The sequence below is a fragment of the Urocitellus parryii genome, chromosome 2, assembly GCF_045843805.1.
Source record: "Urocitellus parryii isolate mUroPar1 chromosome 2, mUroPar1.hap1, whole genome shotgun sequence".
NCBI classification, from domain to species: domain Eukaryota; kingdom Metazoa; phylum Chordata; class Mammalia; order Rodentia; family Sciuridae; genus Urocitellus; species Urocitellus parryii.
In genome coordinates, this window is record NC_135532.1 from 161,831,689 (window position 1) to 161,853,199 (window position 21,511).

Sequence of the window (21,511 nt, forward strand, 5' to 3'; positions counted from 1 at the left end):
ATACTAAGCCAATTCCTGGCCCAAAAAAAAAAAAAAAAAAAGATATCAGGCTTTTGAATGTTAGTCCAGGAAATTAAACAATTCAGATATTCAACTTCATTGTATTTTGTATTTCTTGAGATTCAGGTCAATTAATTATTATACTTTCCTGAAAGTTTTGATTTAGTCTTCCATGGCTACATAAATTGCTGATGGGAAAAGGAAGACCTGCTGGGTGGGAGATGGTGGGGGACAAAGGTCAGCTGAGGACCACAGACCTTTGAGGTCCAGAACCTTCTCTAATGGGATAGGCTGACTCATAAGAAGGAGGAACTCCTTCTGTGAAGTGGTGACCCAGGAGCTGGACTCATCCACTGTTTTTCTTTCTTTCTTTCTTTCTTTCTTTCTTTCTTTCTTTCTTTCTTTCTTTCTTTCTTTCTTTCTTTCTTTCTTTCTTTTTTCAGTGCCTCAATTCAATGATATTATAGATGACAATTCAAAATGGCCAAGTCATATTAATGACTGATCCACAAGTAACTCAGGGTGACATCTGGCTTAGCCCTCAGAGGTGAGGCTGCTCCCTGACTGGAGGAGGCAGAGAACAGTGTGCCGGGGAGGGGGCGGGGTAGCTTTCCAGCCACCTCTGCCCAGGCTGCACCTTGATGGTTTTGTTTGAAGCTTAAATTTCCAAATAATGAGAGGTAATACTTAATTACAGATTCAAGACATCAACTGGAATTGAGCAGAAATGAAAGTAAAGTTAATTAGACATCGTGTCCAACTCAAGATAAAATAATGGAGTGTTATCTAAATTGTCAAATCCCAAATACACTGGGCAAAGCCCTGAATATGTTGCTAATTTGTAGATTTATGTGGGAAGCCGTTCTTGCACGTGATTTGAGCTACCTCTCTGGCTGGGTGTGAGGCGCTTAGACACACTGTGTCAGAGCCTTCCCCACCCTGCCCCAGGTGCGAGGGCTTGTCCGTGTGGGGGTGTGACTGACCACTGACCTAAAAAACCAATCACTGACCCTGACCTTGGAATGCTGCCCCCCTCGACCTTCACTGGATGGAATTTTCCCCTGAATTTTTTGTTCCTCAATAAAAGCTCACTCCCTGGTGTGCTTCTCTCTCTCTTGCTGGCCTCTTGTGTAAACCTCGCTACCGCATCAGGTGGCTAGAGGCAAGACCTGGGAGAAGCCGTCTCTCAGCTGGGCAAGAAAAAGGTAAATTGAGAGTTATGTGTCTTTAATTTGAACTCACTAGTTAATTTCTATGTTTCGAACCTCTAATATGAAGCTATCCGTGCTGGTCTCGTGGCTGAGATTTAGTCTAGCTCAAGGTGGGATAAAAACAATCTTGATTGATTTTACTCTTAAGATGAAATGTGTATAGAATTCTTGACACCGCTCTTCCACATATTCTAAATCCACTCTTGCTACAATTAGAATCATTGAATTTCAGAGTGGGAAAGAGGCATTGAGTTTATCCAAATTCCTCACTTGTCAGATAATAAAATGAGGCCCAGAAAGATTATGTAATTTATGGTTCCTATGATGCAAATGGAATAGTATCTCCTGAAGAGTGCATTCAGAGACCAACTTTATCCAGCCCCATGATAACCCCCAGTGATCACTGCCTGGTATTCACAATCTACTCCACATCTTACCAGGGCAGGCCTGTGGGAACCATTTGGCAATGGTGATGGTATATCACATCTGCCAGAGACACCCAGCTAAGCTGTTCCCACATTCCTTTTTTGGAGGGGAGGGTACTGGAGATTGAACTCAGGGGCAATTGACCACTGAGCCACATCCCCAGCCCTATTTTGTATTTTATTTAGAGACGAGGTCTCACTGACTTGCTTAGTGACTTGCTTTTGCTGAATCTGGCTTTGAACTCGTGATCCTCCTGCCTCAACCTCCCAAGCCTCTGGGATATAAGTATGTAGCACAGCATAGCTGGTTTCCAGATACTTGAGCCTCAGAAATCCTCTGGGTAAGATAATGTTTTTTAACTAAGTTTTAGAGTTATTTTTTAATACAATAATAAATAAAAACACTCAGAGTCATAACTAGAACATTTTTTTTTAAATGCTTGAAAGGCACAGATAGTTCAGGGTACACAGAGAAAGCAATGACAAGATATTCTCCAGTAGAGAAGCTACTATTACAGATTTATAGTGATAGGTACAAATAATAAATGATTGTGTCCTCTTAAATGGGAATGTAAAAGGATCTTAGACAATAGGCCAAATGACCACCCTCTAAAAATACTCTAACATACAAAGAAAGCAAATCCAGTCTATATATTTTTGTGGGGCAGATTAGCAGTCTAACCACAGGTTAGGAAGTTATGGCTTTGCAGAATTGCCTTCCACATTTATGCAATACAAGTATTGCCTCCTTCACTTTTCCTTCTTAGTGACCAACTTATACCTTGGGACAGCCTCAACTAAGCTCATTAGTACAGAGTCACAGAGCTCTGAGTTCAAAGTGCCATGTTCTGTTACTAATTAGAATCAAGTGTTGGGGAGATTATTCTTCAATGGTTGCAGTCACGAATTTCAATCAAAAGATACTCTTAAATTAGTTAGAAATGTTATGCATAATTGAAAGTGAGGGTTACTGAGGACTTCTGGAGAGATGTAAATTTATTTAATTTCTTCCTGATCTGTATCAAAATCAGCAAATGACAAGTCAAACCTATAAGATGATGGCATAGGACATAAGTAAGTACAGGGATACTTAGGATACTGATGGAGCTGAAAAAAAAAATCTACAAAGAAAATCCCCTGATTAACTATTTTGTAAAATCTGCTCCTCTGCTCTGCTCAGAACTGGGGAGTTTGATTCAGGAAGCTGGTGTCTTTTCTGCTTTCTGCCAACCCAAAGCAAACTAAAGAGAGCTACTTTGCTGTGTCTGTCTGCACTTTCTGAATCCCAGCCCTCAAAGCACTGCTTTCTGAAGTCAACAATGCCAAAATTCCAATTTATATTTCTTATTCTAAGATATTGTTTGCAAATAGTTTCTTTTTCTCTTGTGTTCTCTCAGAGAATCTATAACACAAACAAGGTTTATTTTCTAAGGATTCAAGAACCAAGAAAAGGAAGTTTTCTCACAAATTGCTAAATGATAGTTTTTCTTGCCAATGGTTAAATATTTAGAATACTGGAAAAACACATTTTCCTAAAGCAGAATACATTACAGACACTTTCTGGCAACTCTGATATACAGCTTTCTGAGATTTTATATTCAATCCAGCAGGGTCTAAATGTCTAAAATGGTTCAGTGCAGTAATAATTAGATGTCGGGTGCAGCAGACAGTTCGAAGATAACCAAGTTGGAGAAAAATTATTAAAACTACATAACAGGATCTGGTTTTTGATTTTTAGGTAAGTTGACTTTAACATAATAGGATTGTTGCAGGTGACAAGGAAACAAAAGTTCTGGTGAATCATGTCAGAGATCTTGGACAGATTTGAGAAAAGAGCAGACCTAAAGGTTCATGGGGCTCATTTCATTCATTCTTTTGTGTAGCCAGAATGGGTGGGAGGATGAGACCTCCTTTCTTGCGCAAAAGAGCAATCTCTTCCTTTAAGGCTGAAATCCTTTCTGCCTGGGCTTCGACCAATTCAGCCATCTTCTCTCTTGCCACAATATCTGCTTTCCGAAGGCTCTGGAAGGCATTGCCCTGTTGGGAGAAAACACCTCTCTGCTTTAAGCATCATTTGGAATGTAAAACTATCTGTTAGAAAGGCAGATCTCACAGTCAGTTTAAACAGTCACTGCTCATTACCAAGTTGAACCATAGGAAACCATGACATTCAACAGATTTTTAACCTAAAATATAGCAATTTCACATGGTTCCACCTAAATGCTCGTTTGGTATCATCTCTCTTTCTGGGTCTTATGCCTCCTAGAGATAGGGTCCAGTATGACTGAGTCTCCCTATTCTACTCATTACCTGCTCTTATGCTTGTTACTAAGTAGATGCTCAATAGAAATGTGTCTTTTCATCTAATCATCATAGCAACTGTAGCTACAGATTTACAGATAAGTAAACTGAGACTCAGAGAGAGAGATTTGCTAACTGGCCCCAGGTTCTGTGTTTTTAAGGGCTTGAAGCAGGGTAGAAACAAGTTGCCTGAAACCAAAAGTCCATGGTTTTTCCATTACCACTATATACCACTGTAACCAAGGGGAAATCCAAATAAATCCTCTTCCTTCCCTCGCTGTTAGATTACTTTAGAAACCACTAATTTTGGAGGTCATGTAGCTGAGCATTACATTATTAGTTTCCTACTAGCTTGACTGCACATAACTCCTCTGACTGAAGCCCACTAATGACTTGAAACAGTTGCCTTTCTCTGTCTCCTGTTCTCCAGCGAAAGAAGGCGTTTTGTATCTTTATAAGTAACTCTGAGATTCCTTATTCCTGGGAAATGAACTGAAAACACTTTTGTCATAAAACTTACTAATAAGTAACTTTTTTCTAGATTTACAGAAACCCAGGACATCGGAGGGTCCTCAGATAACATCAAAATGTAGGCCAAGGACTTGCTAACCTTGTTCTTTAATTAAAAATTGAATAATGTTTAACTTGCAGGGAAATAATATGTTTATCCAAAAAAAAAAAAAATAGGGAGATGAAATTTGATTATCATCGCAAAGATGTTTCAGCAGAAAAGAGACAGAAAAACACCCTCTGAGTGACGGAGGTGGATGGTGAGCCTGGATGCGTGACTCCGTGCAGTCTTCCTGCTCAGTGCCCCTGCTCTTCCTTTCCCCTACAAAAACCCTCTTCACCCCTGACCCTTGAAAAAACTTATTTCCTCCCCACCAACTTTCATCTCCCAAATATCGGCTTTTGAGTAGTGAGCTGTCAGACTCAAGTCCGGTAACACTGTGGCAGACCTTCACTGGAAGGGGCTGCCTAATACCCTTCTGCCTCTTCTCTCTTGCTCACTTTTATTTTAGAGACTGTGAAAGCTAAACACCAATCTCACCTAGTTTTTCTTTCAGCTAAGGGTGGCTAAGTGGATGTAAGCAGAAAAAGTTTTGCTTTCTTTCTTTGCTTTTTTTCTTTTCTTGATGATAACTAGGGATTAAACCCAGGGGTCTTACTCCTGCTAGTCAAGCACTCTGCCATTAAGTTACATTCTTATCCCTACTTTTTAAAATTTAATTTTGAGGCAGGATGTCACTAAGTTGCCCAGGCTGATCCTCCTGCCTTAGCCTCCCAAATAGCAGGAATTCCAGGTCATATGCCACTGTATCCAGAAAAATCTTTGCTTTTTTATTAAAAGAGACAAAAGAGACTGGCACATAGATATGGAGCAGAGCTTGGAAGCCATCTTGTGACTTCTTTAAAAAAAAAAAAACACTGACAGAATCACTGAGATACTGACCTTGACATCACAGACTCACTAAGCCAAAATACAATCATCTCCTTCCAGACTTCTTGTCAAATGAGGAAAAAAAAAAAAAAATATATATATATATATATATATCTGCCAAATGTTTAAGTCACTCTCAATGAAACTTTTGATTACTTGTGCTAAAAGCATGACTGATATGCCAACTCATGCCCTATCATTCCAGTTGGTAACTTTACCCCCATTTTCTTACCATATTCAATCAAATTTTGGATTTTATTACTTTGATATGTCTTTTGACATTTACCTTTTTCATTACCAAATACCTCCACACTTTATTCCTATATCATTATTGTAAGAAGCAATGGAGTCAGCTTTGGAGGCAGATACACTTGGGTTTAAAAACTCACTTAACTATGCATTATCTTTGAGAGCCTGAGAAAGTTATTTAACTTCTCTAAGCTTTGAAAAGTAGTGTTTTGAGGATTAAATGAGATCTCCAATATAAAGATGACTTACATGTAAAGACATATTAAGTAAAAAATATATAGACTGGTAATTTTGTTTCCCATTCAACTGATCTCCTGCCTCTGAGCTTTCCTTTTCAATGCATATGGACTTAAAAAAACACACCAACTCAATCAATTTTATTGGCTGCTTAGTCCATGAAGATTTTGTTTAGGCATTGATTTTCTCAAACACTCCCTTGATTCTTCACTCAAAAATTCTTCAATTTGGATAAAGGGCCCTTGATATCCAAATTCTAGTCTTTCTTCCAGTTCTAATCTCCAATTATATTATATCTCCAAATCCTTATTCATTCTCCACAGGAAGAAATCTTCCTACATTGGAACTTATGTTTAGACCAATGATTCTTAAACTCTGGCATACATCAGAATCACCTATAAAGTTTGTTAATGTGCAGATTGGCAGCCCTCCCTTTCCACCCCTTTCTACACTCCTGACTCAGTAGCTATGTGGTATCAGGTTTCTAGAGGGAAAGGCTTGAATTGGGTAAACTTTCATTAAAAATCATCTACTTCATTCTGTTTAAATACTATGTTAGGCTCAATGAATATTATAGAATAGCAAGTTGAAATACACACAAAAAAATAGCAAGCATTTTAGCAAAGGAACATGCAAGTTCTCACAATTTAAGATGCCTGCTTTAGGTCAAATGAAATAACGATATTGGAAGTGAATGTTTACCATTAAACTCAGGGAGTGTATCGGTATCCTCATTTATTCCTAAGTAACCTTACCTTTCTAGGAGCAAGGCAAACCCTATAGATTAGTGCTTATATAAGTTCATGGCATCCAGGAGACATCCAATAAAATGAGTCCTTCGAGAGAGAGCCCCACTCTAAGGTGGCTAATATGACATCTCTCTCTCTAGGTCCTCAGGGATGCAGGGGGCCTGGAAATGGTCCAAGATCAAGGTCTGTTTCAATTCCAGCATGTGACATTCTTGTGAATAGTCACCTTGGCAGAGCTCCCTCAATTCTGAAAAAGGCTATGAAGAGAAGGAACATACCTGCTGGTTCTGTAGTGTATTCAGCCGAGTATCAAGTTTCTTCTTTTCAATGCATAAGTCATTCATCTGATGAAGCTTTTTGGTGTGTTCTTTTGTCTTCATCATTATTTCCCATCGCAATTGAGCAATCTTTTCCTACCAGGGCAGGAAGAAACAAAATAAATTAAGTGAATAAGAGAAAAAAATGTCCAGATTTGGTCAAAATCATCAGGCAAAAGGAGTGATATGTACATATGAAAATGTAATCAGAACTGGGTGTGATGGCACATGCCTGTAATCCCAGTGGCTCTGGAGGCTGAGGCAGGAGGATCAGGAATTCAAAGCGAGCCTCAGCAACAGCAAGGCACTAAGCAATTCAGTGAGACAAATAAAAGACAAAATAGGGCCAGGGATGTGGCTCAGTGGTTAAGTGCCCCTGAGTTCAATCCCTAGTACCCCCCCCAAAAAAAATGTAATCAGAAGCCAATATAAAGATGTAATCTGCAGTAATGGTGGTGAGTCTGTTCTTATTAAACATAAGAAGAATGTAGGAATGCTCAAAGATAAAAGTAAGTAAAACAAGATACAGATAGATATCCCTGTATCATTGAATAATAATATTAGTGTGGATACTGGTACTTACTACAATTTAAGCAGAAAAACTCCCATTTAGTGCCCTTTCCCAGTCTATCTCAGGTAGGTGGTTTGAATGGACACATATCTATGTGTATAATGGCTCTCTTCTGTTCTTGAGTTGCTTCAAAAAATTATTTTACATTGCACATATTATCTCCAATGTTCCCCTGATAGGGACCAGTTCAATTGACATGAACACCTAAACAACTTGCCTCTTCAAAGTACTGTGATCCACCTCAGATTGTCAAAGATAAGGCAGGGTCATTGGACAAGACAGCCCTAGGAACCTTTCCTTCTAGCCTATCTGCTGATAAGACGAGACTGGAAATTATACAATCCATAATGATTTGAGGGCTTATAAAAACTTCATTAAAAGTCCTGTCCTGAATCAAGCTGGAAGTGGGGCACCGTCTCATCTCATGGATCAGGGAATGATATGTAGATATTAACATCTTCTCAGACCCCATAGCCACACAGTTGATGCCCCTTATAAAACTTATTATTTAGATGTGTTTTCTAATTTCCAAATTAGAACAGCATACCAAAACTATGCAATAATACAATGAGGATCATCAGAAGATAGCAGTTCCATTTCTAACACCTTCAGGGCATTTACACTTTAAAATAGGCCCCAAAGTAGGCTCTGTGATTGTGTGTGTGTGTGTGTGTGTGTGTGTGTGTGTGTGTGTGTGTTTTGCTGGGGATTAAACCCAGGGGCTCTCACATGAGGTAAGCACTCTACCACTGAGTAGTAGAATACTCAACCTATTTTATTTTATTTTACTTTATTTTATTTTGAGACAGGGTCTTGCTAAATTGCTAAGGCTGACCTCAAATTTGTAATACTCCTGCCTCATCCACTCAGGTAGCTGGGATTACAGGCATGTACCACCATGCCTGCCTTGTCCATGGTCTTTTACACCAGTTTGCATCATATTTACATTCATTTGTACCCTAAAACCGTTAGCATAGATACTAGAAGGGAACAGAAGGAGTTAGGGTGGGGCAGAGGCTGAAAATGGTCCCCTGACTGGCAACTCACTCAGAGGACTCCATATCTATTGTGCCATGCCATAGGACATAAATTCCCCCTTCCCCTTGTATGGGTAGGGCTATGAAAGAAAAATATCTTAGGAAGGTAGGCAGACTACTGAGACTCACTAAATGACACTACCAGTCTTCCACATTTCAGAAAGAGGCTTCACATTCTCTCCCATTGGGGACATCTCTCTCTCTAGGTCATGCATGACCCCAAAAGCTGCTCTTAGGGTCAGTTGACTATTATATGATATGTCATTGGGGGCATTAGGCCAGAAAGTGCAAAATGACCCAAATACACAGATATATGACCTCAATTTTCACACAGTGGAGGTATATGACCTCCCCCAAATGGGCAGCAGCTGTGTAAGCACAAGGCCCAAAGATGCATGGCTACCTGCCACTCCAAGGTTTTGGTCCACTGCAAATTCTTACCTCCTGTCTGAACAAAAACTGGAAACCTAATCATTTTTGTCACATTTTTGGTCCCTAGCTGATATGCTTGCCCCTCTCCCTGGGGTATATCTCTTTTCTTGCCCTTCCCTTACCTTACAATGAACCTGTTCTAATAAAACATTCCTGTTTGCTGTCCTTCTGTTTCTGTGCTGGGTCACTGCCTTAATCTTAGGCCTTATTCCCAAGGACCAAGGATCGATCACTCCACAGTAGACTCTCAACCTCTGATAACAAAACTTAGTGATGCAGCTGTCATTTCAAGATAGACAAACCCCTGCAAGTGAGCAGGCCAAAGATCCTGGGAGAGCCAAGCAGGACTCACAGACCCATCTCCAGCTGCACAGATACTTCCCAGGAACCACAGTTTTTCGGAGCTCCCACTCGCCACCCAGATCCAATGAAAGACAACTACCTGACCCTTCTCCTCACCTCCCACATCTTCATTTCCTTTGCATTATTCAGCTCTTTTCGAAGTTTTCTGATCTTTAGTTCTTCAAGTGCTGTATTAACAGAAAGAGTCTGAAGGGCTTCTAGATCTATCACCCGGCCAAACTTGTCAATCATTAGTTGACGGACGGTTTCTTCCATTTCTAAAAAAAAGACAGTCACTGTCTCAGGCTGTTCAATGGTGCCCATTATTATTAAATGGACACCAATAACAATAAAATTCTATGGAACATTTTTTGCAAGATGATATTTACGTTACCCGTTGATTTTTCCTCTGCGTTTTTTTCACCTGCTAATTTTCTCACTTAAAATGTCTATTTCTGTATTGTCTTTTCATCTTCAAAATCCTATGTGAAATGGACTCATTTTCCCAAATGGCAAATACATTTCCACCTGCCCCTCCTCAGACTATTAACAGGCTCCAATTGGTTTATGACCCTTTTTATTTTTTAAATTATTGATCTCTACAGCATCTAGCATTAGGTTGAGAGAAGGCACTTTATGAAGTCCATCATGTCCAAGTAAAAATTAAAATCCTTGCTGTGGTGCCCAAGGCCCTTCATGGTCTGCCCTACCCTGCCCATTGTCTCTCCCTCTTCCTTTCCTGGGCCTCTCCTTATTCACTCCACTCCTAATCTTAGAAAAATAATAGTAAATGAAATAATATTCTTCAAAGAGATACATATAATGTTTTTTATATAAAGTCTTAAGGCAAAGTGTTAGTTAGGAATACATATAATTGTGCAAAAACTTTTTTAAAAAAGAAAGGAATGCTAAACATAAAATTGGAAATAGTGGTTATCTCTGGGAATAGGAAGACAAATGGAATAGAGACAGTGCCCATAGGCAGGAGCTACAATATTGGTAACACTGTTGTCATTAAGTTTGGTGGTGAGTTCACAGGATTCATTTTGTTATAATACTTGATAACTTCTACATACATCCCATATACCAAATATTACAAAAAGTATTCTAAAAGAGAATTCTCTTTATACTATGCATCTCACACACTTATCTCAACTCCAGGAAGACTAAAGACAATGTGAAGAACATTATTAGTAAAGAAACCTATTAAAACATATCTTTTTTTTTAATTGACAAAAATTATATATCTTTATTATATGCAAAAAGTTATTTTGAAATAACTTTGTGGAATGGCCAAATTGAGCTAATTAACATACTACTTCACATACCCAATTTTTTGTATGTGGTAAGAACACTTTAAACTTATTCTCTCAGCCATTTCTAAGACGATAATATGTTGGTGTAACTACAGTCATGTTGTTGTGCAACAGCACACCTGAACCTCTTTTTCCTGTCCCACTGAATATTATATTCAAGTCAATATCTTCCCAACCTCCAAACCCTACTTCACAAACTCTACTGTTTCTACTTTTTAACACTATACATATTAGTGAGATCTTATGGTATTTGTCATTCTGTGCCTAATTTATTTCACTTAATATAATGTCCTCCTGGTTTATTCGTATTGTCTAAAATGACAGTATTTCCTCCTTTTTTAGGTTGAATGATATTCCCTTGTGTATATACATTACATTTTCTTCATCCACTCATCTGTTGATGGACACTTAGGCTGATTTTATATCTTGGCTATTATGAAGAGTGTTGTAATAAACATGAGTGTGTATGCATCTCTTGGACATACTGATTTCATTTCCTTTAGATATCCACCTAGTAGTGGGATTGATGAACTGAAAATTACCTTTATGATCTTGAAATAGGAGATGGTTTCTTAAAATAATCACAAGTCATTAAAATATAGACCAAATTCACCACTATTAAGATTTCAAACATCTGCAGAGATGGTAAAAAAGCATGCAACAAACTAAAAAAGATTCAAAGTGCATTTAATGGACAAAAATTAAGAATTCCTTAAAATTAATAAAAAAAATAAAATAGAAATGAAAAATTGGCCAAAGCTATGACAGATTAGAGAAAGAAAACAAATAAATGGCAAATAACTGTGTATAAAAATGTTCAATTCACTAGTAATTGAGGAAATATGAATAAGAATCACAATGAAATATAATATTCACCAGACTGACAAAAACACTATAGTCTGATAGTGTGAAGGGTTGACAACAAGGTGGAGCTGGGCCACTTCTTCTACACTCCCAGAGGAGGATATGTTGATTCACTATGAGGAGGCAACTTGGCAATACCTAGGAAAGCAGGAAGTGTACGAAACCCTCCATAACCCAGGAATCCCAGTACTAGGGATTCACCTCCTCATGTGTGTGCACAGGAGAAGTATATAAGATTTACTGTAACATTGTAATAATGAAAAATGAGAAATATCTAAATATCCATCAAGAGGAGACTGAAGAAGAAAATCTTTTTATATGCCATACAATGGAATACTAGAGTACTAAAGTGAATACATTAGCTGTAGTAAGATGAATAACTGGGCTGGGGATGTGGCTTAAGCGGTAACGTGCTTGCCTGGCATGCGCTAGGCACTGGGTTCGATCCTCAGCACCACATAAAAATAAAATAAAGATGTTGTGTCCACCAACAACTAAAAAATAAATATTAAAAAATTCTCTCTCTTTAAAAAAAGACAAATAACTAAAAAATCAGCTTAATAAAGTGAACCACAAAATAAAAACATCATTGCAGAAATGTGTAAGGTGGTTCTACGTGCCGTGCGAGAACATATACATACTTGTAGGTGCACACCCTGCTTTAACCCTGGAAGGAGCAGCAGATGGCATTAGAAGGAAAAGGAGCTTCCAATACAACATGATGTTTTATTTCTTGAGTGTGGTAGTGGGTATGTGGATTATGATGCTATTCTATATTTTATCATACACAAAGTAAAACAGTCCTGTGATAAAGTATTTCGTTTCAAATAGGACAGTGATCTTTTCAAAGTATCAGGAGAGTTGGTTGGTGAGGTAGGAAAATGAGAAGGTGAATTTGTCTCCTCTCTCAGTGGTTTTGACTCTATGATCACTATTTTCTAAGTTGGAGACTATTGCTCGATGGTTCCCCTGTGGGCCCATAACTAATCCTAGATAATCCTTGGGCTCAGATACTCACTACGGATAGTTTTTACCCTCTCTCTCTTTTCTCGGATGAGCCGTTTCCGTCTCTCCCTGCATTCTTTGTTCAGTTTTTGCTGCCTGGAGTTCTCTTCATGGAGCTGTATGATTCGTGCTTGCAGCCGTCCCAAGGATTGATTAGAGAAGACCAACGTGCCCGAAAGATCATGGGGTATTTCCCCAGATTGCATGTACTCTATCTGTAAAAAATAAAAATAAATGAAATAGACAAAGGTACAAAGTATAAAGTGGAGAAAGCCCAGGGGGAGAGCTGCCTTCTCTCACCCTGGGTTAGCTCAATGCCCTTGGGCCTCTCTCTCTCTCTCACCATGAGTGACAGTGACCAGGTAAACAGAAAGTTGGCAAATAGCAAGCCATATTATGCCTCTCTAAGGACAGCACATCTTCCCACACATATGGTGCCTACTGTCTACTGTGTAACGATGGGACTAACACTTCCTGCTTGGTGCTGTAGGCAAACTGCCAGAGAGGGCTCATCAGTTTGGAACAGGTTACACAGAATATATAGAAGGCTGATCCTGGGGGGTTTTTTTGTTTGTTTTTCTTTTCTCTCCTAAAATGCAGCTTTTTCTCTTAACCTGAGAAAAGAGGATACAATGAACCTCTTTTCCTCACTGATCTATATTCCTACAATTTAATATATTACAGTACAACAAAATAACCTCAATAAATTAAAGTGTAAATGAACAAAGAGAGGGAATAAAGAAAAAATGTTTTCCTTGGGTCTGAGTAGAGATTAAATGAAGATAATTCTTCAGTTCATGTCTGATGTTTCGGGTGGTGTGATAAGCGACATGTGTACAAGATCCAACACTTCAACCTCCAGGCCAATTCATCCTTATATCATTTCTCTAGAGCTGAAATGATTAAACTTTTAAGGGTATAATGAGCCACAAGAAAATCTGTGTGTTTTTTGATGTTATGCTTTAAAAACAGTCTGTTAATAGATAAGAAAAATCTGGTGTCATTCTACAGGTGGAATCTTCAGTTCAAGGACCATAGTTTCCCCCGTTGGTGACCCACAGATGTTTTCTAGAGAAGCGTGGGTATGATGACTCTTCTGCTCATGCAGGGTGGGGCAGCCTCTCAGACACATCACCTGGTGGAGCTTGAGCGGTAACACAACCAGCAGTTCATTCAGCTGCTGCTGCTTCTCTCTCTGATAAGCCTCCAGGGCCTCCTCTGCTGCATTCAGATTCATTGCCACGATTTTTACCTGCAGAAAGTCCCATGTGAGAGATGCTGACAAGACTTAGTGAATGGATACCTAAGTGGTAAATGAGGGAGGAAGTACAGGGCCAGAAGGGTGTCTTTGGCCAGGCTGTGGTTAAGGGCACCATTCCAGTCTGCATTCCAGGAGTCTATATTAATTATTCTCTTCCCACCAAGTTAGAATCCATATTACTTTTTCAATCATTCCTGTGTTCCCAGAACTGTATACTTTTTGTGAATGAGAGCTTAGAAGACACATCCTTGGCTAACTTTCATTTTCTACATGAAAAGCAGCCCTTGGCATGGAATCTTTGTTAAAATGATAAGAATTCTTGTTTGTTCATAATAACCTCAATAAATTAACGGAAAAAGTGCTTTAAATAATTAAACTACTAACTTCAGTATTTCTAAAGCATATGCTTTATCTCTAAGAAGCCTGGAAGTTTTCCAGATCATTTTCTATTTGCAAGAGGAGACCAATCTATCAAAAATATTTCTATTTTTTTATATTTCTAAATAGGAATCAAGTTGAATGATATTGTACTAAACAAGAACACCTCAGAGGGAAAGGGAACAGAAAAGGCAGAAAGCAATCAATATTATACCAGAAGTTTAGCTTTGTGATCTCCAACATGAAATGCATGCACCCCAGAGGATCAACAAAATGATCTGTTATACATTATCAAAATGGCGATATTACCAAAAGTTCTCTATAGGTTTAATGCAATGCCAATCAAAATCCCAACGGCATTTCTTGTAGAAATAGATAAAGCAATCATGAAATTCATATGGAAAAATAAAAGACCCAGAATAGCAAAAGCAATTCTAAGCAGGAAGTGTGAATCAGGCAGTATAGCGATACCAGATTTCAAACTATATTACAGAGCAATAGTGACAAAAACAGCATGGTACTGGTACCAAAACAGGCGGGTGGACCAGTGGTACAGAATAGAGGACACAGAGACTAATCCACAAAGTTACAACTATCTTATATTTGATAAAGGGGCTAAAAGCATGCAATGGAGGAAGGATAGCATCTTCAACAAATGGTGTTGGGAAAACTGGAAATCCATATGCAACAAAATGAAACTGAATCCCTTTCTCTCGCCATGCACAAAAGTTAACTCAAAATGGATCAAGGAGCTTGATATCAAATCAGAGACTCTGCGTCTGATAGAAGAAAAAGTTGGCTCCAATCTACATATTGTGGGGTCGGGCTCCAAATTCCTTAATAGGACACCCATAGCACAAGAGTTAATAACAAGAATCAACAAATGGGACTTACTTAAACTAAAACATTTTTTTCTCAGCAAGAGAAACAATAAGAGAGGTAAACAGGGAGCCTACATCCTGGGAACAAATCTTTACTCCACACACTTCAGATAGAGCCCTAATATCCAAAGTATACAAAGAACTCAAAAAATTAGACAATAAGATAACAAATAACCCAATAAACAAATGGGCCAAGGACCTGAACAGACACTTCTCAGAGGAGGACATACAATCAATCAACAAGTACATGAAAAATGCTCACCATCTCTAGCAGTCAGAGAAATGCAAATCAAAACCACCCTAAGATACCATCTCACTCCAGTAAGATTGGCAGCCACTATGAAGTCAAACAACAACAAGTGCTGGCGAGGATGTGGAGAAAAGGGTACACTTGTACATTGCTGGTGGGACTGCAAATTGGTGCAGCCAATTTGGAAAGCAGTATGGAGATTCCTGGGAAAGCTGGGAATGGAACCACCATTTGACCCAGCTATTGCCCTTCTCGGACTATTTCCTGAAGACCTTAAAAGAGCATGCTACAGGGATACTGCCACATCGATGTTCATAGCAGCACAATTCACAATAGCTAGACTGTGGAACCAACCCAGATGCCCTTCAATAGATGAATGGATAAAAAAAATGTGGCATTTATACACAATGGAGTATTATTCTGCATTAAAAAATGACAAAATCATGAAATTTGCAGGGAAATGGATGGCACTAGAGCAGATTATGCTTAGTGAAGCTAGCCAATCCCTAAAAAACAAATACCAAATGTCTTCTTTGATATAATGAGAACAACTAAGAACAGAGCAGGGAGGAAGAGCAGGAAGAAAAGATTAACATTAAACAGAGACATGAGATGGGAGGGAAAGGGAGAGAAAAGGGAAATTGCATGGAAATGAAGGGAGACCCTCATTGCTATACAAAATTACATATAAGAGGTTGTGAGGGGAATGGGAAAATAAACAAGGAGAGAAATGAATTACAGTAGATGGGGTAGAGAGAGAAGATGGGAGGGAAGGGGAGGGGGGATAGTAGGGGAAAGGAAAGGTAGCAGAATACAACAATTACTAATAGGGCATTATGTAAAATTGTGGATGTGTAACTGACGTGATTCTGCAATCTGCATTTGGGGTAAAATTGGGAGTTCATAACCCACTTCAATCTAATGTATGAAATATGATATGTCAAGAGCTTTGTAATGTTGTGAACAACCAATAAAAAAATTAAAAAAAAATGATCTGTTATAGTACAAATAGAAAATATCAGTTTCTATTTCGATTTATTTTTATCTTATTCTTGTGAATTAATGCTTTATAACATATAAACTCTACTAAAACAATATTTCCTAAATACAATTTGTAAATACTTGCCCATTTATTGTGGGGGTGCTACTTTTTTTTTTACATATAGAATTACATAATCAAAAACGTTTGGAAGCTGAGTGTAGGGGTACATCTAATCCCAGAGGCTCAGGAGGCAGGAAGATCACAAGTTCAAAGGCAGCCTCAGCAAAAGTGAGGTGCTAAGCAACTCAGTGAGAGTCTGTCTATAAATAAAATACAAAATAGAGCTGGGGATGTGGCTCAGTGATAAAGTGCCCCTAAATTTAATCCCTGGTACCAATAAAGAAAAAAATAATTGGAGACCAATGATTAAGGTAAAGTCCAATTATTAAAAAAAAAAAAAACACCCCAATACAACTTCCTTAAGAAGAAAAAAAACCCTGTTCATAACATTTGAAATGTTTTTCTCTGAGAATTCTTAACAATGCCACTGCTATGAAGTTGCGATATCCTAGTTGGGAGAGAACAAATAAAGAGGCAGATCACCATACTTTTTTGGACAATGTATCATATTCCTTTTTGAGATTATCAACAGTTTTCTTTTCTTCAACTAAGGCCTCCTCAATGTCCAGCCTTTTTTCTCGAAGTTGAATGGCAAGTTCAAAAAGACCCTTATCACAATCTGAAAAGAAAGATAAAATTAAAAAGTAGCCCCATTTTTTAGGGAATGCAGTAGTACTAGAAATGTGAACTTTGGGACTTCGTAATTAAAATCTGTGTGTAGATCCATGGTAACACATTTCCTCTACACTTATGGTTCCAATGTCCCTGGAGAAAATGACCAATAGTATAAATAATTAAGACAGTAATAATGACACTAGCACTGATATTCTGAACAGCACTCTGAGCCAGACTTTATGCTCGGCCCTTTATGCACATTGTCTCACTCCAGGCTGGACCCTGCGAGGCGGGAACTATTTCCTTATCCTGTACACGAAGACCCTAAATCTCAGCTGATATAACTACAATGTGACTAAATGGGTTTCAAGTGCATTATCTCTGTACTACTTCCACCATCACACCAAGGGCCACATGGATCCACCAAGTAATAGATCAGAGGAATGTAAAAAATAACAATAAATGGTATTTGGGAACCACGGTTCTGGCCCTAGCTCCACCACTACGCTGGCCACATGATATTGTCCAAGCTCTAATCCTGCTGGAAAATGGTTGCCTTTCTGTGCTCTCCTCTATTATAAATATGATCTTAATAAGACTCTGGTTTTCAAAAGTGAAACAAGATTTAGAATTTGTTTGAAATTAAACTTTTGACATTTTAATAAAACTTTATTTTAAATATCTAGAAAGTCAAACTATAAACCAAAGAAAATTATTTACTCTGCAGAGCCATTCATCTAGACTATAAGAAGGCTGATCCAGCTGTCCCAAATTTGTTTCACCATGGAAACAGTAAATATAAATGGCCAGCCATTTCCAGGAAGCCAGTACCAAGTACCCTTCCATAGAGGCCCCCATGGCCCCTTTCCCAGCCAGGCTTCCTTGGTGGAAGGGCGAGTCCAGACAGATGAAGGGAAGGCAGGTCGAGTGTTAGTCATGTTTTCTTAACTCTGTTTCTATATTGCTTTACCTCCTCCCTGGCTTTCCTGTTTGCCTGCTCCTGTCCTTCCCTGGGGTTTCTGGTGGTGGAAAAGCTTGAGTCTTTGCAAAGCTAATGAATTGCCTCTGTGAGAAGCTTACTGGAGACTGGACCTCAACACAAACTCCATGGATGGCCTCTCAGGCCCTCTGCTGGCTTCCCCAGAGATAGGGGCCAAGCCCTGCCCACTGGTGGCCTTCCCAACAGAGCAAACTTGAGCCTCCCGGGGCAGCCCTTCCTAGGCCCCTGGTTTATCAAGAACAAAGTCCAGGGCTCCCCTTTGGATGTTCGCCACAGCTGCCTTCTTTCAACCTTGGCTCCTACTTGGGTACTCTAGGACCCAAGAGTTGCTGCAGCCTCCTTGGGGACATGGCAAAGCCAGGGTTCAGGCCCCCAGGACAGTTGGGAAAAGTTGTTCTAAACACTTTCAGGGTCACCCATCACCATGTTTAGCTGCTGCCTTCCTGGCTGGCTAGGTGGAAGTGTGTCTTGTTGAGGGGAATTCAACTGTGTGGCAGGGATAGTGGCTGATATTGGGACGACAACCTTAGACTGCTGTTTAAAATTGGAGGGGATCTTAGCATGGTAATCCCAGCAACTTGGGCAACTAGGGCAGGAGGATCACAAGTTCAAGGCCAGCTTCAGCAATTTAGTGAGACCCACAGTAACTTAGCAAGACTCAAGTTAACACATTAATAATAATAACTTTTTTCAAAAAGGACTAGAGATGTAGCTCAGCTCAGTGATAAAGTGCCCAGGGGGTTCAGTGCCCAGTACCCCCCACCCCCACCCCCACCCCCAAAAAATGCCTGACGCATTGATGCAGGTCTGTAATCCCAATTTTTTAGAGGTTGAACCATGAAGATCCCAAGTTTGTGAAGAGCCTCAGCAACTTAGTGTCAAAATACAAAATAAAAAAGGCTGGGGATGTAGCTCAGTTTTAAAGTACCCCTGGGTTCAATTCCCAGTACAAAAAAAAGCAGGGATGATCCAGGGTCTGTAGTGTTAGCCAAGCCCTCAGGCCATGAGTCTTGGGCACAGCCTCCCTACACACTGCCTATCTCCTTAAACACAGAAGTCCCTCTTACAGACTGGCTGCCCTGGGAAGCCTGTGGGAGAGGTGACCCATTCACATGCAGCCTGCTGGGGCTTCTTCCTAAATCCTGCTTCCATGCTCACTCTGCTACTTTTGTAATGAGGCTGTTAAATAAAACATCACCACACTTTAGAAACAAACAAACAAACTATTCTTACAAAACAGATTTGAAATAGAAAAATTTGAATGGATTTTTCCAAAAAAAAGGAAAATATTGTAAAAAAAAAAATCTATAGAAGTTACTATCAAGTGTTTCTCTAGAAAATCAAATTTATTATATAATTCATAGTAACTGATTCTATAACCATCAGTTTCAGATTATTTAATTTGCTATTTATAAAAGGCTGCCTAAAGGAACAGATAATCAATTATTCAGAGAGCCCCCCCCCAAAGTTCCATTAGATTCTACTTCAGACATTTTAAACCACCCTTTCCTTAAATTTTATTAACAGAATTGAGAAATTTTAAAAAAATAGCGGTCCTCTCAGTCCTGTCCATCCATGTTCACACTTCAGAGAACACGGGCTTTTATCCTACTTACTTGTTGGGCAGATAGAATCATCAAAAACCTCATCTTCGGATCCAGACTCCTCCTCGTCGCTCTCCAAGCTGGATTCATCTTCACTTGACTCTTCACTCTCCTCATCTTCATCTGAGGGAAGAGGAGGACTTGGTTAGCAGAGAAGTTCCTATGATAAACAAAATTCTAGATTTTCAAAATATTTTTCAATGAGTCAGTCCCTGGAAAAGTAATGAAGACACAGAGTAGGAAATGACTCAATGTTTTTAGAAGAGTTAAAATGGTTAAGGACACAGAGATCACAAACTCAAATGCTTGCAGAAGGTTATAGTTATTATTAACACATAAATACAGATGGTGTCGGGGTCCACTTGCTCAGCTGCCTGTGTGGTAACCACCTAACATACACACACTTGGTGAAACAGGCCTACAATTCCTAAAAATCACAAAAGGCTCTAAAAACAGAAGAAACTTGCGTACTTACCTGAACTGAAGTAAACATCAGCTTTCATTGAATCTACTTAGTGTCAGGCTGGCAGCTTTCTCTTCCCTTTCCCTTCCCCTACCCCTCCCCATCCCATAGCAGGGACTTTTCACCTGGCTGAAGAGATCTGGCCCCTAAACTCCACTTGGTCAACCCGCTAATGGTAGTAACAATTTAGTTGGCCTGGGCCCTCCTACCTCTAGCGACCCCCCTGGCCCTCACCCTTTTTCAGAAGGTGAACCTTGCCCAGGAGCACCCCCCCCCCAATAAAATTCCTTTTGGTGCCTTATTCTTGTTCTGCAGTTCCTGGCCTTGTGGCCCCTTTTCTGCTTTACACTTAGTGTGAATATTCATGTTTTGTTGCAGAGGTATTAAACATTTGACTCTAGAACCAGATCCTACTGAGATTGTTCTGTTCATAGACTCTTTCTCTTTTCACCAAACTTGAGTCAGGCTTCTCTGAGTCCTCTTTCTAAAACTAACCTTAATTTCTAACCTTAACCCATTTAGTTTAGTGGTAGGAAGAATCCTGCTGAGTCTGTTTAGCAAACCTCCTGAACCCTTGATATCTGATCAAATTCCTCATGCTCACACCCTTGATATCATGTCACTCTGGCCTGCCTTCAGCAAAAGTTCTGTTAGGACAGCTGAGCAAAGAATGATGCTACTTATTTTCTACTCCTCTGTTACAAATCTCTACTGTCCTTGTGGTATTCAAAGTGGAGCTTGGGGCTCTCTTTCCTACAAAACCCCATTGCAGTAGTCCCCCAAGTCAAGTCTGCCTTTTTTGTTCTTTAACTAGTATCATGAATAATTTTTCATTATAATATCATGTATATTATCTTTATAAAATATTAAAATGTCTGAATACTAAAACACATCCACCCCCAAGGGTTTTGGACAAAGAGTTGTAGACCTCTTTGCTCCACCTTGCCCCATTTCTTTTAAAACACCTTGGGTACATCTATGAACTATACATCACTAACTTTCAATTCCTGTTTTATGGAACTTCAAATTAAAAATAAGAGAAGGACCTCACATGTTCTCAATTCTTAAAAATTTAGTATTACTCTTAAAATCATTTAAAGTAATCTGTGCAACTATATAAAATGAACCAGAAAAGTTTAAAATTTCTTAGAATTCTTTACATAGATATCTGCTTCCTGAAGAGGAAGCAGACCCACTTTTCCTTATTTTCCCTCCAAAATATAGCTAAATATTATGTGTAAAACAAAATGAGAAGACTCCGAAATGTGGGCAAAAAGAAAGCAAACTAGTAATGTACCTCAGAACCTGAAAAACAATGCTGTAGAAAGTTCCTTGGGTCTTATTTTTGCCTCACATATTTCAAACTTGGAGATGAATAAGTTGGCCCTCAACAGGTTTAGATAAATAAAGATTCAACAAAAACTTACTATCTCTAGCCAAACAATCAGGAAAGGGATAAC

General features: G+C 39.1%; 1 protein-coding gene across 1 annotated transcript in view; it reads right to left on the minus strand.

Annotated features, from left to right (window-relative positions):
• Positions 1-3,499: 3,499 nt before the first annotated feature.
• Positions 3,500-21,511, minus strand: part of Cfap44 (cilia and flagella associated protein 44) — an 89,294-nt gene continuing 71,282 nt past the window's right edge. The window contains exons 28-34 of the mRNA XM_077795530.1: positions 19,601-19,711; positions 16,858-16,988; positions 13,633-13,749; positions 12,511-12,712; positions 9,430-9,590; positions 6,892-7,026; positions 3,500-3,673 (exon numbers count right to left, since the gene is read on the minus strand). Of these exons, the coding sequence (XP_077651656.1) occupies positions 3,500-3,673; positions 6,892-7,026; positions 9,430-9,590; positions 12,511-12,712; positions 13,633-13,749; positions 16,858-16,988; positions 19,601-19,711 (1,031 nt within the window). The remainder of the gene's footprint in view (positions 3,674-6,891; positions 7,027-9,429; positions 9,591-12,510; positions 12,713-13,632; positions 13,750-16,857; positions 16,989-19,600; positions 19,712-21,511) is intronic.